This window comes from Lepidochelys kempii, chromosome 6, assembly GCF_965140285.1.
Source record: "Lepidochelys kempii isolate rLepKem1 chromosome 6, rLepKem1.hap1, whole genome shotgun sequence".
Lineage (NCBI taxonomy): Eukaryota > Metazoa > Chordata > Testudines > Cheloniidae > Lepidochelys > Lepidochelys kempii.
Window position 1 is genome coordinate 12202559 of NC_136385.1, and position 19495 is coordinate 12222053.

Genomic DNA, 19495 nt, shown 5'->3' on the forward strand with positions numbered 1-19495 from the left:
CAATCAGCAGCTCCTGGGTGAGCCTCCCAATGCTCACCCCTCTCTCCCTGCACAGACATGCAAGACCCCTTGTAGGGAGCTGGTTGTAGGCCCTTTCCTTGCTGGTTCCTTCAATTCCCTTGTTCTATCGCTGGCAGACACTCACTGCAAAGCACCTGCGCTGGCAGCCAGATGTCTACAGGGTGCGTCCACCAACCGTCTGCTCCTACCAGGTTGTCACGGACTCACAGGACTCGTGCTTTCTCCCAGCGCCGTACGGTGCGTGGGGGGAACCCCCTTCAGTGCGACAGCCCTTCTCAGGCGTCCACTCTTTCTTGGGGGTTAAGCCGTAGGCCCCACCACCTCCTAGAACCGCACCTCTCTGAGCCTGTCTCTGCCGTGGGCCCCCTCAGGGAGTCCACTCACTCTGGACCCTCGTGGCCTCCACTCCCAGAGGCAATAATGCCCCCTGTTCTCTAGTCTGGAGTGACTCTCAGCCAGTGTAAAACAGGAGGGTTTATTGAGCCTGCTCCTGCACCCTGAACCCCTCATTTCTGGCCCCACACTGGAGTCTGTACCCCCTCCTGCACCCCAACCTCCTGTCCCAGTCCAGTGAACGTGAGTGAGGGTGGGATAGAATGAGTGAGGGGCGGGGCCTCAGAGAAGTGGTGGGGCGGGACCTCAGGCAAGGGGGTGGGGCAAGGGAGTTTGGTTTTGTGTAATTAAAAAGTTGGAAAACCCAGTGGGGGGCAGAGTCATGTGGGGGGGCCTGGCTCCCCTGTAGCCCTCGCTGGGGAGGGGCAGAATGACAGGGCGGGGCTGGCTCCCTGATAGCATTAGCTGGGGTTGGCTGAGTGGTAGGGTGGGGCTGTAGCCCTGGCTGGGTGTGGGGGAGCAGAGTGATATGGGGTGGGGGGGCTGGCTCCCCTGTAGCCCTGGTTGGATATGTGGGGGAGGGGAGGCCTTTCCCTGCAGCCAGTCCCCCTGCCCCTGAAGCTTTGTGCACATCAGCCCCTGTTGTAGCTTTTCCCTGAGCACGGAGGATCCATCACACCTGGCCAGATCCCCTGGCTGCCCTGAGGTGGCTGCTTCCACTTCAGCGTCCCAGTTCCCTGCCCTCCCCGCCCCCAGCCCCAGTGCCTGGGGTGATGGCATTGCCTGGCTCCCATGTGTCTCCAGCTGCTCGAGGGGAGGGGCAGGGCCTGGAAGCCCTCGCCTTCCTTGGGGGCACAGACAGCCCTACCCCAGGCACTGACAGCACAGGAGCACGTGCGGTCCCTTTGCTGCCCCTGCAGATTGCCCCAGCCTGAGCCCCGCCACACCGCCCAGCTCTGCCCTGGCCACGCCCAGCAACAGGGGCCCGAGCTGCCTGAGGCAGGTTCTGTTCATTTCCGTCGCGCCGTCTCAGTGGCTCCTCTGCTGGGAGACGCCTCCCAGCTACTGCCCTGCCTGCACCTCGCACGTTTGTCTAGGACGTTCCTTGCTTTTTGAAGAGCTCGAATTTGGACGCTCCTGCTCCTCAAGGTCTGTGGGAGGGGAGAGCCCGGTTCCTGGGCATTTGCCACCACTGCAGGTGGGCAGCCCCTCACGGACCTTAGGGGTATCTTCCTGGGCCACCTCCCTTTCCTCCACCCGAGGGGGGCACAGGCTCACTCCTTGTGAGCCCTGCAATGCCTCTCATGCAGCCTGCAGGGGGGTGCAGAGCCCCCATCTCGGCACCTCAGAGAGGCTTTGGAGGCCAATCGCCCCTTCTCCCCCCAGCCCTGAGAAGAGCCCAGCTTGCGGCCGTCTGCAAGAAATGACCAGCCTGCAGTGACCTCCGGACTCTTTAATGAAGGTATCTGACCAGGTTACTGCTGGCAACCAGGCATGCCCTGGCCCTGCTGAAATAACACTCCACGCCCAGTTTCTCCGGGGTCGTTTTCTCTTTGACCCAGGCTGCCCCTGGCTGCATCATTGCTTTGAGAAAGCATAGTAGATATTTTAACAATCAGGACGGCCCGATGGCACCATGCCACGTGCCCCCCGGGAGCGGAGAGGGAGAACGGTGCTTCGGAAGCCTGGCCCTGGTGGACCCAGGATACGGGCAGAACAGGGAAGGGCAGGCCCAAGGCCATAGTGCTGATGGGCTGGGCCAGATGGAGCCAACACCCTGCAGAAGACGGGGACAGTGCAGCGAGAGACAAACACAGCCAGTCGGCGCTGGGGCTGTGGGCTGACAGCTGCTCTCCCAGCCTGTGGGCTGTTAACAGCCGTGTGTGCGTGGTACCTGCCGCATGCCGGCCGGCCGGGGTTCTGTGCCAACACAAGGAAAGGCCACGGTGCAACGCTCATGGCGCAGTCAGCCTGCACTCTGAACAGCCAGGCCCCCACTGGAGCCCTGAGCAGCCTGTGGGGCTCCTCTGCCCACCGCCGGCAGCTCTCAGAGACAGTCATCAGAGGGGTCCTGCCCCACGCTGATCTTCACAGCCCCTTTCAGGGAGGGAGCCCGGATGACTGTTCCAAAGCCCTTTAATTAGCCTGCCAATGCAGGGAGGGGGCTCTGGCAAGGAGAGGCCCAGCCCTGCAGCCCCTTACTGGGGCCAGGAGGGGCTCTTGCGGCTCTCTGGCTCCATGCAGGGGGGCTGGAGCTCCAGCAGGCTCCATGTGACTCGTCTGGGAGGCAGAAGGTGCTGCGATTGGCTCTGCTTCAGCTTGTGGGATCCAACGGGCACGCTCTGGCCAGGGACCTGGGGTCTCCGGAAGAGGTTTCTGCTCAGCAGTAGAGTCACAGTGGGCTGCTCGGGGCCCCACCACACAGACCTAAGGGACAGACACAGCTGGGCTCACTCAGGCCTTGGGGCTGCTGGGTCTGAGCCCATCCTCTCTGCCATATCCCCCACCTCTGTCCCAACCATCAACCTCTTACCTTCAAGCTCCTTTCTCCTCCCACCGTAAGCTGCTCTCTCTCCAGTCCCTTGTGCCCCTCCCCTCTGGGCCTTTCCCCAGCTCCATCATGGCCCTACTTCATTCCCCCAAGAAGTGCTGTCCCCATTCCCTCGGGCCTCCCACAAGCTCCCTTGCCACCCCATCCCCTGCCCCCATTTCCCAGACCACTCCAGGGGCTCTGCCCATCCCTGCCCCATTCCCTTGACAACCTGGGTCGCCATCTCTCCATCATGTCCCCTCCCCTGTGTGCCCGCTCTTCCCACGGCCCCCACGGCCAATGCCCCCCCAACACTCCCCCCGCTTCCAGGAAGACTCTGAGGTGTCAGCGTCACTGTTACATGCCCCAGCTCAGCAGGGATCCAGTCCTTGCCTCAGGTCAGGCTCTGGCCCTTCCCAGCCCTGTCCAGCTGTTAACCTGGCAATGCCGCTGAGCCAGAGGGAAGGGGCTCCTGTGGGGATAGCCCCATCCCTCTGGAGATAGCAGGGGGGCGGGCAGAGAGTGAGCACCCCCTGGAGCAGGAAGCTGAGGCTCAGAGTGGAAGTGTAATAAGCTGTTCTGTGCTCATACCACTGAACGCTGCCTCTCTGCTCCCCCCTTACACTGGTGCATCAGGGGGCATCTCTGATCCCAGGAACAAGGCCCCCCCATTCTCACTGTGCACTGCAGAGGGAGGAGGCAGATTAGAGACAAAAGTCACAGCGGCAGGGCTCAGCCCCCCCCTTCCCAGAAAACTCCCCAGGGAGAAGGCTCCCTAGCCTAACCCAGGGCTGCCTCAGGCAGGGCTCCCCCAGATTTCACCCATTAGAGCGCAGCTCAGTAGCAAGCTCACCCTCACCAACATGACAGCCTGGACTAGGAATCCCTGGGACCCCTACAGCTACAGCTGGTCAGTTAAAAGCCCTGGTCCATTTATTCTACAATCCACACACATGCTCAGATTGTCTTGAAAGCTGCCATGCCCACTGAGGAGCTGGGGTAGAGTTTGTGCTGCAAATTTGGTGTCATTTGGCTAAGCAGCTCCCAGGATCCAGCTGCTGCAAATGACCTCATTTTCTAGTCAGCTGGTTCTTAGGGTTTTGCAAGTGGCCGGGGAAAACGAAGCCCAGTATCCACGGCACTCTGATCCCTCTCCCAGCTCCCGCTGGCTTCTGACTGGCTTACAGGGAAAACCGTTCCTTACCTGCACTCCGACCATTGTTCTGCGAGGGGTGGGGGCAGACACACATTCCACTCAGGTGGGCACGCCCAGTGCCCCAAAGCCAGAGAACTCGGTGTAGCAAAGCCCCTTGGGGTACCGCACGCACCCCCAGGACCCCAGCCCAGTCCCCGTCAGTTCCTTCACACTGGCAGCCATTTGTCTGGAGACTCCGATGCAGAGGGACCCGAGGGCATGCCGGGGAGTACACGACTGCACCCACCTCTCAAAGAACAACAGTAACTGTAACCATGAGTAACCATTTCTTCTCCCAGTGGTTGCAGATGTGTAGACCACTTGGGTGACTTGCAAGCAGTAGTGGCTCGGCGTCTATTTAAATAGTAAAAAGAAAAGGAGTACTTGTGGCACCTTAGAGACTAACCAATTTATTAGAGCATAAGCTTTCGTGAGCTACAGCTCACTTCATCAGATGCATATCGTGGAAACTGCAGCAGACTTTATATATACACAGAGAATATGAAACAATACCTGGTATTAGGTATTGTTTCATATTCTCTGTGTATATATAAAGTCTGCTGCAGTTTCCACGATATGCATCTGATGAAGTGAGCTGTAGCTCACGAAAGCTTATGCTCTAATAAATTGGTTAGTCTCTAAGGTGCCACAAGTACTCCTTTTCTTTTTGCGAATACAGACTAACACGGCTGTTACTCTGAAACCTATTTAAATAGTGACTGCAGAACTGCTCTTCCACAGCTCACTTCTGCCCTAGAAGCCTTCCTGACCGTGTAGTTTGGTAAAGTTGGATACGGAAGACTCAGTAGCAGCCCTGAATATATCTAATATGGGAACAACCCTGAGAAATGCCACTAAGGCAGCCTGGTGTTTGCTACACCCTATGGTAATGCAGGAAGTAATCTGTCTGGAAACTGTCTGCACCGAAACCACTTGACCGCTCGTCTGGTCTGCACAGGAGACATCACGCCGCAGTGATAATAAAACTGGCTTAGTCCCATCCAGACAGAAAGCCAGGTTCGTCTTACATGCAACATAGGAAGGTGCTGGTCATCTGCACTGGAGTGCAGCTTAGGAAAAATACAGGCAACTGTATAGTTTGGTTAAGGTGACGTGGTGAAACTTTAGACAAACATTTTGGATGTGGCCTTAAGGCTCCTCTGTCTTTCACTAGCTGAATGTCTGGAGGTCCTGTCATTAGGGCCTGAGTTCACCTGCCCTCCTTGCTGATGTTATAGCAATAAGAAAGGCGGTCTTTTGGCAAAGGAAGCACAGAGTACAGGTTGCTAGAGGCTCAAATAGCGGCCCTGTAAGGGCAGCAAGCACAGTGTTAAGTTCCAACAGGGGAACCCCTTCTTTATAGGTGGGAAGAGGCAAACAACACCTTGCAGACATCTAACAACCATGGGGCTGGAAAATACCGACTTCCCGTGGATCAGGGAATGAAACACTGAGATTGGTGCCAAGTTGACCCTCAATGGCTGAGAGCAGGCCCCATGGTTTACGATGTAACCGGTAATCTAAAATGTCCTGAATCCAGACTAGTACCAATCGAATTCCCCAAGTCAATGACAAACCCAAAAAGCATTTCCACTTGGCCGAAGAGGTTGATCTAGTAGATAGCTTCGTATTATTAGCAGAACCTGTTGGACTGCCTCTGAACAGTTCTTTTCCACTTAATCTGACCACGCAGCATTCATACTATGAGATGCAAACTGCCGCCATGGTGCGGAGACAGTAGGTCTAGGAAGAGCGCAAGAGGCACAGGACATTGGACCAACTGGCTGTGAAGGCTGGAGAACCAACATTGTCTTGGCCAGGCTAGTTCAATGAGTATCTGTTTGGCCTGATCCAGCTTCATTTTGAGAATGACCTGAGGGACAAGCAGAATTGGGGGAAGGCTGATCCCCAATTCAGTTGAGGGCATTGGTCAGAGAGCCTGGACTGTGACCTGCTCTAGAGCAAAACTGACAGCACTTCTTGTCTTTTGTTGCAAATAGGTTGCCAGATGGAAAGCCCCAGTCCCTGAAGATGGACCTTCACAGAGCACTCATGATTCTTGGAGAAATTCCTGCTGAGCTGATTGGACAATTGATTCTGGGCACCTGGAATGTAGGCAGCTGTGGTAAAGTCTTTCTTGATGCAAAAGTGCCAAAAAGTTATCACTTCCCAACAGAACAGATTGAAGTGGTTTGTTGAACTGGTTTGTTCACACACTACATTGCAGTGGTATTGTCAGGATTTATATAAACAGACGTGCCCCTGATGTGAGAGAGAAAAAACTTGGCACATTGTAAATCACTCAAAGTTTACTTGTTGAGACCTTGGAGGTCGAGTATAGGTGTCAGCCCTCCCTTGGACGTGGGGATCAGAAGTAACCTGAGTAGAACCCCTTTCCCCCAGTGTTGGAGGGGAACTTCTTCTATGCCCCTTGAAGCGCATAGAGTCTGAAGCTCTTGAAGAAAGGCTGTAGTCATCGTCCTTAAGGAGTGTTGGTGAGACTTAAAGTCTTCTGGTGGAATCGTCTGGTGAGGAGGATGACAGGAAGTGGAACAGATGGGCTCCCCTATGGTAAGGCTTGAGCCCGTGATAAGGGGTCACTCTGCTGTAGTAGACTCAGTGGGAGCTGTATCAGTTTGTGTCTCCAGTCTCGGTGGTCCAGGAAGTGAGACAACCGAAGGACAACAGCTCTGGAGTGAGCTGATGATTGAGATCTTGAAGAGTGGTGGGCACTCCAAGGAGGCCAGAGAGGAAATTAATGTGGTACAGGAAGCCAGTATGTACCGGCCCAAGAACTCATGTCCCTGCTGAGGGAACGCTGTTGTCTTGGTAATGATCTTCTGGAGGAAGGGGATGGAAGAAAGAGAGAAGGATTCTGAGCCTGATTGCAAGGAACACCCCAAATAGTGAACAGATGAGTTAAACCTGCCAAGCCCACTAAGTACCCCAATCTGTTTGAGGTCCGGTGAGGAGACTGGACTGGTACCAAGGATGGTACAGTAGTCAGTGCCATGAGTACTGCTTGGGAAGTTGAGGCTGCACTAAAATGCAGTACGGGAAAGGCTGTCATTCCTGTGCAGAGATCGGTACCCTAGCCGAAGAATGGCTTGGTACTGAAGGTTTGGAGACTGGGACTAGCGCTATCGTCGGAGCCGAAAATGGTATTGGTACCCAAGCAGAATGTCTTGGTGCTGATGATGGGACCAGATCCACCTCTTTGGTACGCTTCTTAACCGGTAACAAGGGAGAAGCCAGTAACTGTCCATAGTCGAAAGCAACTGACCCACACTGGCCCAGGATTGCAGGGGGCTTCCCCACAGATGAGGACTCCTGTGTCAGAGGTGAATCTGGGACAGAGAGGCAGAGTAAATCAGCTGCTGCCTGAAAAGCCTGTGGTCAGTACTGTCAGTGCCAATGTGCTGGCACCGGACTCAACAGATGTGTCCTGAAGATATTGCCAGAACTGATGGTATGGTACTGGGCAGTTTGCTTCTCAGTACTGGGGAGCGGGTAGATGGTCCTCGTCCTGCTCTATTTTGGACACTCAAGAAGACTTGCTAATGCTCCGCACACTCCTCCTAGAAGAGAAGGAAGAGTCTCTGAGCCCCGGAATGGCTCTGATTAGTTTTGTGAGCCCTCTTCCTTGGAGGACTACAGGAAGGAGAATGGTCCCTTCTCCACGGAGAAGAACCTGAGTCTGGCTGTCTATCAGAAATTGACACTAGCTCCAACACAGTTTGTGAGGCCAGGTGAGCTATGCAAGCTCCCAGATCCTCCTGGGGTTGGCTCCTGGAGATGTTACTTCAGGCGTAAGTGTCCAGCAACAAACATTTTCCTTTCCTGTGCCCCTCTCCCAGGCACAACGAGCATCAAATGTGGTGGTCACTAGACAGGACAGCCACATGAAGGACAGTGCTTAAAATTCGGTGAAGGCATAGCGCCAGGCTTACTAACTAACCAGCCACTCATGGAACTGCTAACCCTCACTAACTAGGTAGCTAATGGGGCTAAAACTATTTACAAGGCACACAGAGTGATCTTGCTGTGGTGCAATAACCATGAGAAACTGCAAATCAGGCTGTGGGTGGTGAGAAGGAACTGAGTGCGGGGGGTGGGCACTGCCCTTATATTGCCTCAGGAGGGGCCCTGAGGGGGACAGGGCGCATGTGCTGCCCCAGCGGGTACTGCTACACAAAGTTCTCCAGCTTTGCTGTGCTGGGCACTCACGCGCCTGAGTGGAAACATGTCTGTAGCCACTCAAAGGAGGACTGCCTCTTGGGAGCTTTTATGCCCTCAGCTATCTACTGCTCAGCCCCCCAAGAGCTAAGTTCCCCTTTGCATGTTGCTGGCTGAGGTTTGCTGGCTTTGCTCGGCCTGGATTTCCGGTTCCTGAAGGATCTCTGGCTGGACCGACCCCTCGACCCCAGACTTATCTGCCCCTCCCACATTTGCGCTCAAAGGGATGTATGCCCACAGAAACCCCTGGGCTGTTTCTTTATGGAGCCCCCGTGCCAGTCGAAGGCTCAGAGTGCCCCATTCCCTGATCAGTGACTGCTCTGGTCCTGCCTCCTCAGCTGCAGAGCCGAAGGAGCCCCGCTGGCGCTGGGTCCCTGCAGAGCGAAGCAGGCAGGGGTGCTCTTTAGGGCTGGGGAAGCTGGGGGCAGGAGTGTGGCCACTGCATGTGCTGAGCGGTCAGACCCCCTCAGGCCCACAGATTCATAGATTCATAGATATTTAGGTCAGAAGGGACCATTATGATCATCTAGTCTGACCTCCTGCACAATGCAGGCCACAGAATTTCACCCACCACTCCTAAAAAAGACCTCACACCTATATCTGTGCTATTGAAGTCCTCAAATTGTAGTTTGAAGACCTCAAGGAGCAGAGAATCCTCCAGCAAGTGACCCGTGCCCCATGCTACAGAGGAAGGCGAAAAACCTCCAGGGCCTTCCAATCTGCCCTGGAGGAAAATTCCTTCCCGACCCCAAATATGGCGATCAGCTAAACCCTGAGCATATGGGCAAGATTCATCAGCCAGATACTACAGAAAATTCTTTCCCGGGTAACTTGGATCTTACCCCATCTAAAAACCCATCACAGGCCATTAGGCCTATTTACCATGAATATTTAATTACCAAAACCATGTTATCCCATCATACCATCTCCTCCATAAACTTATCGAGTTTAATCTTAAAGCAAGATAGATCTTTTGCCCCCACTACTTCCCTCGGAAGGCTATTCCAAAACTTCACTCCTCTGATGGTTAGAAACCTTCGTCTAATTTCTAATCTAAATTTCCTAGTGGCCAGTTTATATCCATTTGTTCTTGTGTCCACATTGGTACTGAGTTTAAATAATTCCTCTCCCTCTCTGGTATTTATCCCTCTGATATATTTATAGAGAGCAATCATATCTCCCCTCAACCTTCTTTTAGTTAGGCTAAACAAGCCAAGCTCCCTGAGTCTCCTTTCATAAGACAAGTTTTCCATTCCTCGGATCATCCTAGTAGCCCTTCTCTGTACCTGTTCCAGTTTGAATTCATCCTTCTTAAACATGGGAGACCAGAACTGCACACAGTATTCCAGGTGAGGTCTCACCAGTGCCTTATATAACGATACTAAAACCTCCTTATCCCTACTGGAAATACCTCTCCTGATGCATCCCAAGACGACATTAGCTTTTTTCACAGCCATATCACATTGGCAGCTCATAGTCATCCTATGATCAACCAATACTCCAAGGTCCTTTTCCTCCTCCGTTACTTCTAGTTGATGCGTCCCTAGCTTATAACTAAAATTCTTGTTATTAATCCCTAAATGCATGACCTTACACTTCTCACTATTAAATTTCAACCTATTCCTATTACTCCAGTTTACAAGGTCATCCAGATCCTCCTGTAGGGTATCCCTGTCCTTCTCTAAATTAGCAATACCTCCCAGCTTTGTATCATCTGCAAACTTTATTAGCACACTCCCACTTTTTGTGCCCAGGTCAGTAATAAAAAGATTAAATAAGATTGGTCCCAAAACTGATCCTTGAGGAACTCCACTGGTAACCTCCCTCCAACTTGACAGTTCACCTTTCAGTAGGACCCGTTGTAGTCTCCCCTTTAAACAATTCCCTATCCACCTTTCAATTTTCCTATTGATGCCCATCTTATCCAATCTAACTAATAATTCCCCATGTGGCACAGTATCAAACGCCTTACTAAAATCTAAGTAAATTAGATCCACTGTGTTTCCTTTATCTAAAAAATCTGTTACTCTCTCAAAGAAGGAGATCAGGTTGGTTTGGCATGATCTACCTTTTGTAAAACCATGTTGTATTTTGTCCCATTTACCATTGACTTCAATGTCCTTAACTACCTTCTCCTTCAAAATTTTTTCCAAGACCTTGCACACTACAGATGTCAAACTAACAGGTCTATAATTACTTGGATCACTTTTTTTCCCTTTCTTAAAAATAGGAACTATGTTAGCAATTCTCCAATCATACGGTACAACCCCTGAGTTTACAGATTCATTAAAAATTCTTGTTAATGGGCTTGCAATTTCTTGTGCCAATTCTTTTAATATTCTTGGATGAAGATTATCTGGGCCCCCCGATTTAGTCCCATTAAGCTGTTTAAGTTTCGCTTCTACCTCAGATATGGTGATGTCTACCTCCATATCCTCATTCCCATTTATCATGCTACCATTATCCCTAAGATCCTCTTTAGTCTTATTAAAGACTGAGGCAAAGTATTTGTTTAGATATTGGGCCATGCCTAGATTATCCTTGACCTCCACTCCATCCTCAGTTTTTAGCAGTCCCACTTCTTCTTTCTTTGTTTTCTTCCTATTTATATGACTATAGAACCTGGGCTCCACCTCGGGTACCCCCTCCCCTCCATTCTACACACCTACCCTGCCAGGGTAGGGAGCCCTGGCTGGGGCAGGGGGCGTGGGCCCCAGCACAGTACCTGCTTGGGCTGGCTCCAACCGTGGATGCAGAGTGCGCCAACGTTGAGCGGCCTAGAGACAGAAGAGAGGCAAAGGTCAGAGCACTAAGAAGCAACAGGATCCAGCAACACCTGCTCTGGCTCTAGGTGCGGCTCCACGGGATGTGTGGGAGGTGAGCGAGAGGAGACCCCAGTGCCCTTCCAGGGTACAGCCATGACTGGAGAGATTCCTCTCCCTTCCCCAGCAGCGTATTAACGCCTAGGTCGACAAGGCCTAGGCCTAGGGTGGCAAATTTATAATAGCAGCCAGAAGCTGCTTCCCCCGGTGCCAGTTCGTGCCCTCCACTCCTGCCCCAACTCCACCCCTTCCCCACCCCCTCTGCCCCCGTTGGTCCCCTTCCCCAAATCCCCGCCCCGGCCCCGCCTCCTCTCCTGGGCGCGCCACGTTCCCCCCCTTCGCGAAGCTGTTTTGCACACAAGCACTGGCAGGGAGCAGGGAGAAGCTGGACCCGGCGATGCGCTCAGTGGAGGAGTCAGAGTTGGAGCGGAGGTGAGCTGCGACGGGGGGGCCAGGAGCTGCTCGGGGGGGGGCGGCAATTATTTCAGGGCCTCGGGCGGCAAAATCATTAATCCACCACTGCCCTTCCCCCACCACAGATCGTCAGCTCCCTCTCTGATGGGGGAGAGAGAGTCCTCTCGCACACTTTGCACCCACTGGCTACCCCTAGTGGGACCCACGCGGATCCCATGGGGGTGTTTACCTTGCAGTAGGGATGGGGCCGGGGTGCTGAGAGCCATTGAACCAAACTGTAAACCCTGTGCATGATGGAAACCACTTCAAGCCAGGGGTGCGGTCACCCCCCCCACACACACACCCCTTGTTTCAGCACCTATGAATAGGACCCAAATACCACCATCCTCATGTTGAGGGGAAAGGAATTTCCCCGGAACAGCCCAGCTCTGCCAGGCTCTGGTGGGGTGGTGGGGAGGAATTTCCCAGGAACAGCCCAGCTCTGCCAGGCATTGGTGGCTCGGGAGGCGGGGGGAGAAATTTCCCAGGAACAGCCCAGCTCTGCCAGGCTCTGGAATGTGGGACTGGGGGGGACCACTCTGGACCATGGCAGGTGCCTGGCCTGTCTCTTTGACCTGAGTGTGCATTCCCCCTGCAGGAGGGCGCTCCCCCACTGTGGTGCCAGATCGCTCCCCGCCCTCACCTGCATGCTGGCTGCCGTATGGCTCTCCGTCCAGCTGGGCATGGAAGGGCGGGGGGTGCTCTCTGGTGGGTGACACGCCGGCGGGTCTCTGGGGCTGCGGCAGGGTCAGCATGGTGATAAGCAGGGGCTGGGGCTGCCGGGCCTTCCATAAGCGCTCAGGCCCAGAGCTGTGCCGGTGACACAGCTTACTCTCCCATAGACGCTCTTCTGGGAGCAGACAAACTGTGGGGGCAGAGGGTTTGAGCCTAGGGACGCAGCCCAGTGCCTGGGAGCTGTGGCAGGTCTGCTCTGACAGGGGGGTCCACCCATTCCTTCACACCCCCACCCCCCACCCATGCCCTTAGCAAGCCACAACTGGGAACTGGCCTACAGAGAGCTTCATCGGGATCTGCCCAGCTCCAAGGGGTGGGTTCATGAGGGACACTGTAGACCCTACGCAAGCGGGCGATGGGGGCACATGCCTTGCACCAGTGTGGGAGTGGGGGACAGGGCAAGTGTCCTGACGATGGGGGCCATCTTGGGTAGCCTGCAGGGGGCTCAGAGAGTCTCAAAGAGTCTGCTGCTCCCCCCTCACCAGTCTCCCCCACTCTGCTGCCTCCCAGCTCCTCTTCTGCACTGCCCTCCTAAGAACCTCTGGGAGCAGGGAGGGGAGGTCTGAGACTAGCAAGAGACTCCAAGGCAGCAGAGCAGAGGCATGCCCCCTCTCCCCCAGTTCTCCAGCCAGGGCCTGGCCACGCCACACTAGCAGACATCCCCTCTTAGTACACAGGCTCTCTCTCGAGATGGGGCCATCTGACGGACTTGGGTGGGCCCTGCTCCTTCATGCAGGGAGGGCCTCGCAGTGAGTGGCTGCGTGGAGCGCTGCTGGCAAAGAAACAGGCTTAGCTCTTACCCTTGTCAAAGGGAAGCGTGTACTCTTCATCTCAGGTTCATCCATGCTGCCACCCCCACCCCTTGGTGTTTGGGGCTGGCTTGATCTCCACTGAAAAGTTGGATCAATACAGCAACGCTGGTCAGGGGAGTGAAGAAACCACAGTCCTGACCAGTGTAGCTCTCCTGAAAAAACCTCCAGTGCAAACACAGCTATGACAAGGCAGCTTCCATGGACGTAGCTACCATCATTCGGGGGAAAAACGGTTACTCACCTTCTTGTAACGGTTGTTTTTCGAGATGTGTTGTTCACGTCCATTCCAATCAGGTGTGCGCACACTGCGTGCACAGTTGTTGGAAAGTTTTCCCTTAGCAGCTCCCGTCGGGTTGGCTATGGAGCCCTCCTGGAGTGACACCTTCATGGCGCTCAATATATGACCCTGCCAACCCAACACCCCCTCAGTTCCTTCTTGCCGACTACTCCAACAGCGGAAGGAGGGTGGGTATTGGAATGGATGTGAACAACACATCTTGAAGAACAGTTACGAGAAGATGAGTAACCGTTTTTTCTACTTCGAGTGCTTGTTCACGTCGATTCCAATCAGGTGACTCCCAAGTTCTACCCTGGAGGTGGGGTCGGAGTTAAGGAATTGCTGATTGGAGCACCACTCTGCCGAATGCTGCATCATCTCTGGCATGTTGGGTGATAGCACAGTGAGAGGTAAATATGCACTGAGGACCATGTTGCTGCCCTGCAAATTTCTTGTATTGGGACCTGGGCCAGGAACGCCGCTGACGAGGCCTGTGCCCTCGTGTGCCGTAGGAGCTGGGGCTGGAGCCCTGACCAGCTCGTAGCACGTGTGGATGCAGGACATGATCCAGGAAGATATTCTTTGAGATGAGAGCAGGAGTGCTTTCATCCGGTCTGCTACCACCATGTACAGCTGGTTTGACTTCCTGAACAGCTAAGTGTGCTCAATGTAGAATGTTAGCACTCGTTGAACATCCAATGAGTGTAGCCTCTGCTCTCGACTACTGGCATGAGGCTTAGGCTAGAAGATAGGTAGAAAAATGTCTTAGTTAGTATGAAAGAGTGACACTACCTTGGGAAGCAAGGCTGGCTGAGGCCTGAGTTGCATCTTATGCTTGTGGAAGACCGTGTAGGGTGGATCGGAGACAAGGGCCTTTAGCTCTGACACCCTCCTAGCTGATGTGATGGCCACCAGGAAGGCTACCTTCCATGATAGAGAAGGCAACAAGTTGCTATTGACTCAAAAGGGGCCCCATTAATTTGGAGAGGACAAGATTGAGGTCCCATGCTGGGACAGGCTGTCTGGTCTGAAGATATAGGCATTCCAAACCCTTGAGGAAACAGCTTACCATGGGGTTAGCAAATACGGATTGGCCAGATGCTCCCGAGTGAAAGGCTGAGATAACAGCAAGATGTACTTTGATGGATGACACTGCCAGGCCTTGTTGTTTCAGGTACAGAAGGTGCTCTAGAATGAGTGGTACTGACGCCTGGAGTGGAGATGTACGCTGCTGGTCACACCAGCAAGTGGACCTTTTCCACTGAGCTAGATATGTGGTCCTAGTAGATGGTTTCCTACTGCCAAGTAGGACCTCCCTTCCTGGTTCTGAGCACAGAAGCTCCATGGGGTTTAACCATGAAGCTTCCAGGCTGTGAGATGGAGGGACAGACTTTGACTCCCTCAGGGAACTGATGGGCAGGATCCCCTGGGAGAATAACATGAGGGGGAAAGGAGTCCAGGAGAGCTGGCTATATTTTAAAGAATCCTTATTGAGGTTACAGGGACAAACCATCCCGATGTGTAGAAAGAATAGTAAATATGGCAGGCGACCAGCTGGGCTTAACAGTGAAATCCTTGCTGATCTTAAACACAAAAAAGAAGCTTACAAGAAGTGGAAGATTGGACAAATGACCAGGGAGGAGTATATAAATATTGCTCAGGCATGCAGGAGTGAAATCAGGAAGGCCAATCACACTTGGAGTTGCAGCTGGCAAGGGATGTTAAGAGTAACAAGAAGGGTTTCTATGGGTATGTTAGCAACAAGAAGGTCAAGGAAAGTGTGGGAGGCAATCTAGTGGCAGAGGCATAGGCGCCGACTCTGTGGGTGCTCCGGGGCTGGAGCACCCACGGGGAAAAATTGGTGGGTGCTCTGCACCCACCGGCAGCTACTCGCCCAGCTCACCTCCACCTCCACTTCCTCCCTTGAGCATGCCTTCCCCGCTTCTCCCCCTAGCTCCCAGTGCTTGGCGCCGCAAAACAGCTGTTTAGCGGCAGCAAGTGCTGGGAGGGAGGGGGGAGGAGGGGGAATGCAGTGCGCTCGGGGAAGAGGCTGGGCCAGGGCGAGGATTTGGGAAAGAAGTCCAACAGGGGCAGGGAGGGGGCGGAGTTGGGCTGGGGACTTTGGGGAAGGGGTTGGAATGGGGGCGGAGCAGGGGTGGGAGAAGGCAGGGCAGGGGTGGAGTCAAGGTGGGGCCAGGGACAGGGGGGGGGGGTCAAGCACCCACTGGCACCAGGAAAAGTTGGCGCCTATGGACAGAGGATGTGGAAAAAGCTAATGTACTCAATGATTTTTTTGCCTCTATCTTCACGAACAAGGTCAGCTCCCAGACTACTGCACTGGGCAGCACAGCATGGGGAGGAGGTGACCAGCCCTCTGTGGAGAAAGAAGTGGTTCAGGACTATTTAGAAAAGATGGATGAGCACAAGTCCATGGGGCCAGATGTGCTGCATCCAAGAGTGCTAAAGGAGCTGGCGGATGTGATTGCAGAGCCATTGGCCATTATCTTTGAAAACTCATGGCGATCAGGGGAGATCCTGGACAACTGGAAAAAGGCTAATGTAGTGCCAATCTTTAAAAAAGGGAAGGAGGAGGATCCGGGGAACTACAGGCGAGTGAGCCTCACCTCAGTCCCTGGAAAAATCATGGAGCAGGTCCTCAAGGAATCAATTTTGAAGCACTTAGAGGAGAGAAAATTGATCAGGAACAGCCAGCATGGATTCACCAAGGGCAAGTCATGCCTGACTAACCTAATTGCCTTCTATGCTGAGATAACTGGCTCTCTGGATGAGGGGAAAGCAGTGGACGTGTTATTCCTTGACTTTAGCAAAGCTTTTGATACCGTCTCCCACAGTATTCTTGCCAGCAAGTTAAAGAAGTATGGGCTGGATGAATGGACTATAAGGTGGATAGAAAGCTGGCTAGATCGTTGGGCTCAACGGCTAGTGATAAAATGGCTCCATGTCCAGTTGGCAGCCGGTATCAAGCAGAGTGCCCCAAGGGTCAATCCTGGGGCTAGTTTTGTTCAATATCTTCATTAATGATCTGGAGGATGGTGTGGATTGCACTCTCAGCAAGTTTGCAGATGACACTAAACTGGGAGAGGTGGTAGATACGCTAGAGGGTAGGGATAGGATACAAAGGGACTTAGACAAATTAGAAGATTGGGCCAAAAGAAATCCGATGAGGTTCAACAGAGACAAGTGCAGAGTCCTGCACTTAGGGCGGAAGAATCCCATCCACTGCTACAGACTACAGACCGAATGGCTAGGCAGCAGTTCTGCAGAAAAGGACCTGGGGTTACAGTGGACAAGAAGCTGGATATGAGTCAACAGTGTGCCCTTGTTGCCAAGAAGGCTAACCGCATTTTGGGCTGTATAAGTAAGAGCATTGCCAGCAGATCGAGGTAAGTAATCATTCCCCTCTATTCGGCATTGCTGAGGCCTGATCTGGAGTACTGTGTCCAGTTTTGGGCCCCACACTACAAGAAGGATGTGGAAAAATTGGAAAGAGTCCAGTGGAGGGCAACAAAAATTATTAGAAGGCTGGAGCACATGACTTATGAGGAGAGGCTGAGGGAACTGGGATTATTTAGTCTGCAGAAGAGAAGAATGAGGGGGGATTTGATAGCTGCTTTCAACTACTTGAAAGGGAGTTCCAAAGAGGATGGGTCTAGACTGTTCTCAGTGGTAGCAGATGACAGAACAAGGAGTAATGGTCTCAAGTTGCAGTGGGGAAGATTTAAGTTGGATATTAGGAAAAACTTTTTCACTAGGAGGGTGATGAAGCACTGGAATGGGTTACCTAGGGAGGTGGTGCAATCTCCTTCTTTAGAGGTTTTTAAGTTCATCTTGACAAAGCCCTGTCTGGGATGATGTAGTTGGGGATTAGTCCTGCTTTGAGCAGGGGGTTGGACTAGATGACCTCCTGAGATCCCTTCCAACCCTGATATTCTATGATTCTATGTCTGGAGGTCCAGGTGATGAAGGTGACCAAGGTCCTGAGTGATCAGATCGGAATGCAGTGGTAACTTGATTGGAGTGTCCACTGACAGCTCCAGGAGCATGGAGTACCAGTGTTGTCGGGCTACACTTGGGCCACCAGAATTACCTCCACTCTGCCTCTGCGGATCTTGAGAAGTGGCTTGTGCACAAGAGGGATCGGGAGAAAGGCGTCCAACAGGGTTGCCAGGGTATGCATACCTAATGACTTCATAGTCACCCGGGGGTCTTTTAAACTGTGCAGCTTGGAGTCTGTTTGCTCCGAAAATAACCCTGTGCCTTCAAATGGTAGGTCCTGCAGAGTTTGCTGCAGCTCTGGGGGCAACCCAGATGCCTGTAGCCATGAGCTTCTCCTCATGGCTACTCCTGAGGAAAGGGTGCGGGAAGCTGAGTCCGCCAAGTCCAATGAAGCCTGGAGGGAGGTTCACACCACTGCCTTCCCTTCATCAGTGATAGCCGAGAACTTGGCTCTGGAGTCTGGTGGAATCAGCTACTTAAACTTCAACATGGAGGCCCACGAGTTGCGTATATTTTCCTGCCAAAAAGGTCCATCCTTTTAGACTCCTTGGATTTAGGGGCCAGCCCTTGCTGCCCCCGTCTCTCTTTCTCATTCACTGCCGATATTATGAGGGAGCATGGCTGTGAGTCAGAGAACAGGTACTCGTACCCCTTGGAGGGAACGAAGTACTTGCACTCTAGGCCCCTGGCGGTGGGCGGGATTGAGGCAGGAGTCTGCCATAGAGTCTTAATATTGCTCTGGATAGTTTTTATCAGTGGCAGAGCTACCCTGGACGCCCTTTGGCGCAAGGATGTCAACCATGGGGTCTTCAGGTTCCATCACCTCCTCCACCTGTAACCCCATGTTACGGGCAATCCTTCGTAGAAGGTCCTGGTGGGCCCTGTGGTCAATTGTGGGGGGCCCCAAGGTTGAAGCTCCTACCACTGCTTCGTCCGGGGACAAAGATGAGGAGGCCAAAGGTTGTATGAGGTCCTTCTGACCCTCCAGCTCCCTGACCTCCTCCTGTTCAGCATCTGGGACCTCTATGGTGACCATAGCTGAGGTGACAGTAGCCTGGCCTTGCAATGAGTCATGCCACCGAGTTGCCTCGGTGGTTGCTTGCGCCACGGTCACCTCAGAACCATGGGGCATAGGCCGGTCCTTGGCTGTCTGGGTGGTCGGTGCTCCGAGGCCACCAAATGGGAGCCCAAAAAGGCCATTGCACCAGAGGCTGCCACTGGGATTGCCATGCCATTGGTGCCTTCCTCCATCGCTTGTTGGATCTATGCCTGCTGTGACGGGAATAGTACGAGTCACCATCCGAGTCCAAAGACACGGATCTCGACTGAGATGATCACAGTGGTGCCGCATGGTGCTGCGCCGGGGACCTGTGGCAAGTTGATGATGCAGGGGACCAGTGTGGAGACACCTGGGCCGGGGACTGAAATCAGGAATCCGATGTCGTGGATCTGATGCCAGGAACTGGTACTGAGAGTATGATACCGAGGGTCAGTGCCAATCTTCTCTCAGAGCCGGGGATCACTGCCGTTCCCTCGTTGGTGCTGGGGAGCATCGTGCCACCGGTGCCAGGGAACCCCTTGCGGAGTCCGGTGCCAGACAGCAGTGCCTTGAGGGTGGCGATCTGGAGAGGTGTCAAGGCGAATGGTGCCAGGCAGGAGAGAGTGACCGCTGCGTCATGGCCAGCTTGCCTCTAGATGATGCAGGTCGTGGCAGCACCGGGGGGCTTATCTCTGATCACGGGGGGCTGAGGAGTTGTCATCGCTATTAAGTCCTGGGGTGGAGGGTAACTCCAACTCCGCCACGTGGCACTGCCCATCCTGGGAGTCGTGTGCCAGACTTGACAGTCCCCCGTGGGAACCGAAGTTGACGGCGCTGACTCTTGCTGCCTGGACGCTGAGGGCTCCTTCACAGAACGCCCCAGTGCTGCGCCTGCAGGTGCCACTGTTTTCTGCACCGGGGAGCGCCCCCTGTCGGCTTTTCTATGCCACTTGTACTGCACCAGTGAGTGCGAGTGGTGCCGGGTTGTCTGTGCACGCTGAGGTGCCAGGGAGCGCCAGTGCCGG

The 19495-nt window shown here is 53.7% G+C and overlaps 1 protein-coding gene across 3 annotated transcripts in view; it reads right to left on the reverse strand.

Annotated features, from left to right (window-relative positions):
- Positions 1-1802: 1802 nt before the first annotated feature.
- The window catches only part of AGBL2 (AGBL carboxypeptidase 2), a 51161-nt gene continuing 33468 nt past the window's right edge, over positions 1803-19495 (reverse strand). For 2 of the 3 annotated variants that reach the window (XM_073346684.2, XM_073346687.2), the window contains 3 exons: positions 12234-12455; positions 11041-11092; positions 1803-2781 (listed from right to left, as the gene is read on the reverse strand). In XM_073346684.2, the coding sequence (XP_073202785.2) occupies positions 2553-2781; positions 11041-11092; positions 12234-12455 (503 nt within the window). In that variant the 3' untranslated portion in view covers positions 1803-2552. The remainder of the gene's footprint in view (positions 2782-11040; positions 11093-12233; positions 12456-19495) is intronic. The other variant, XM_073346688.2, reaches the window with a different exon arrangement.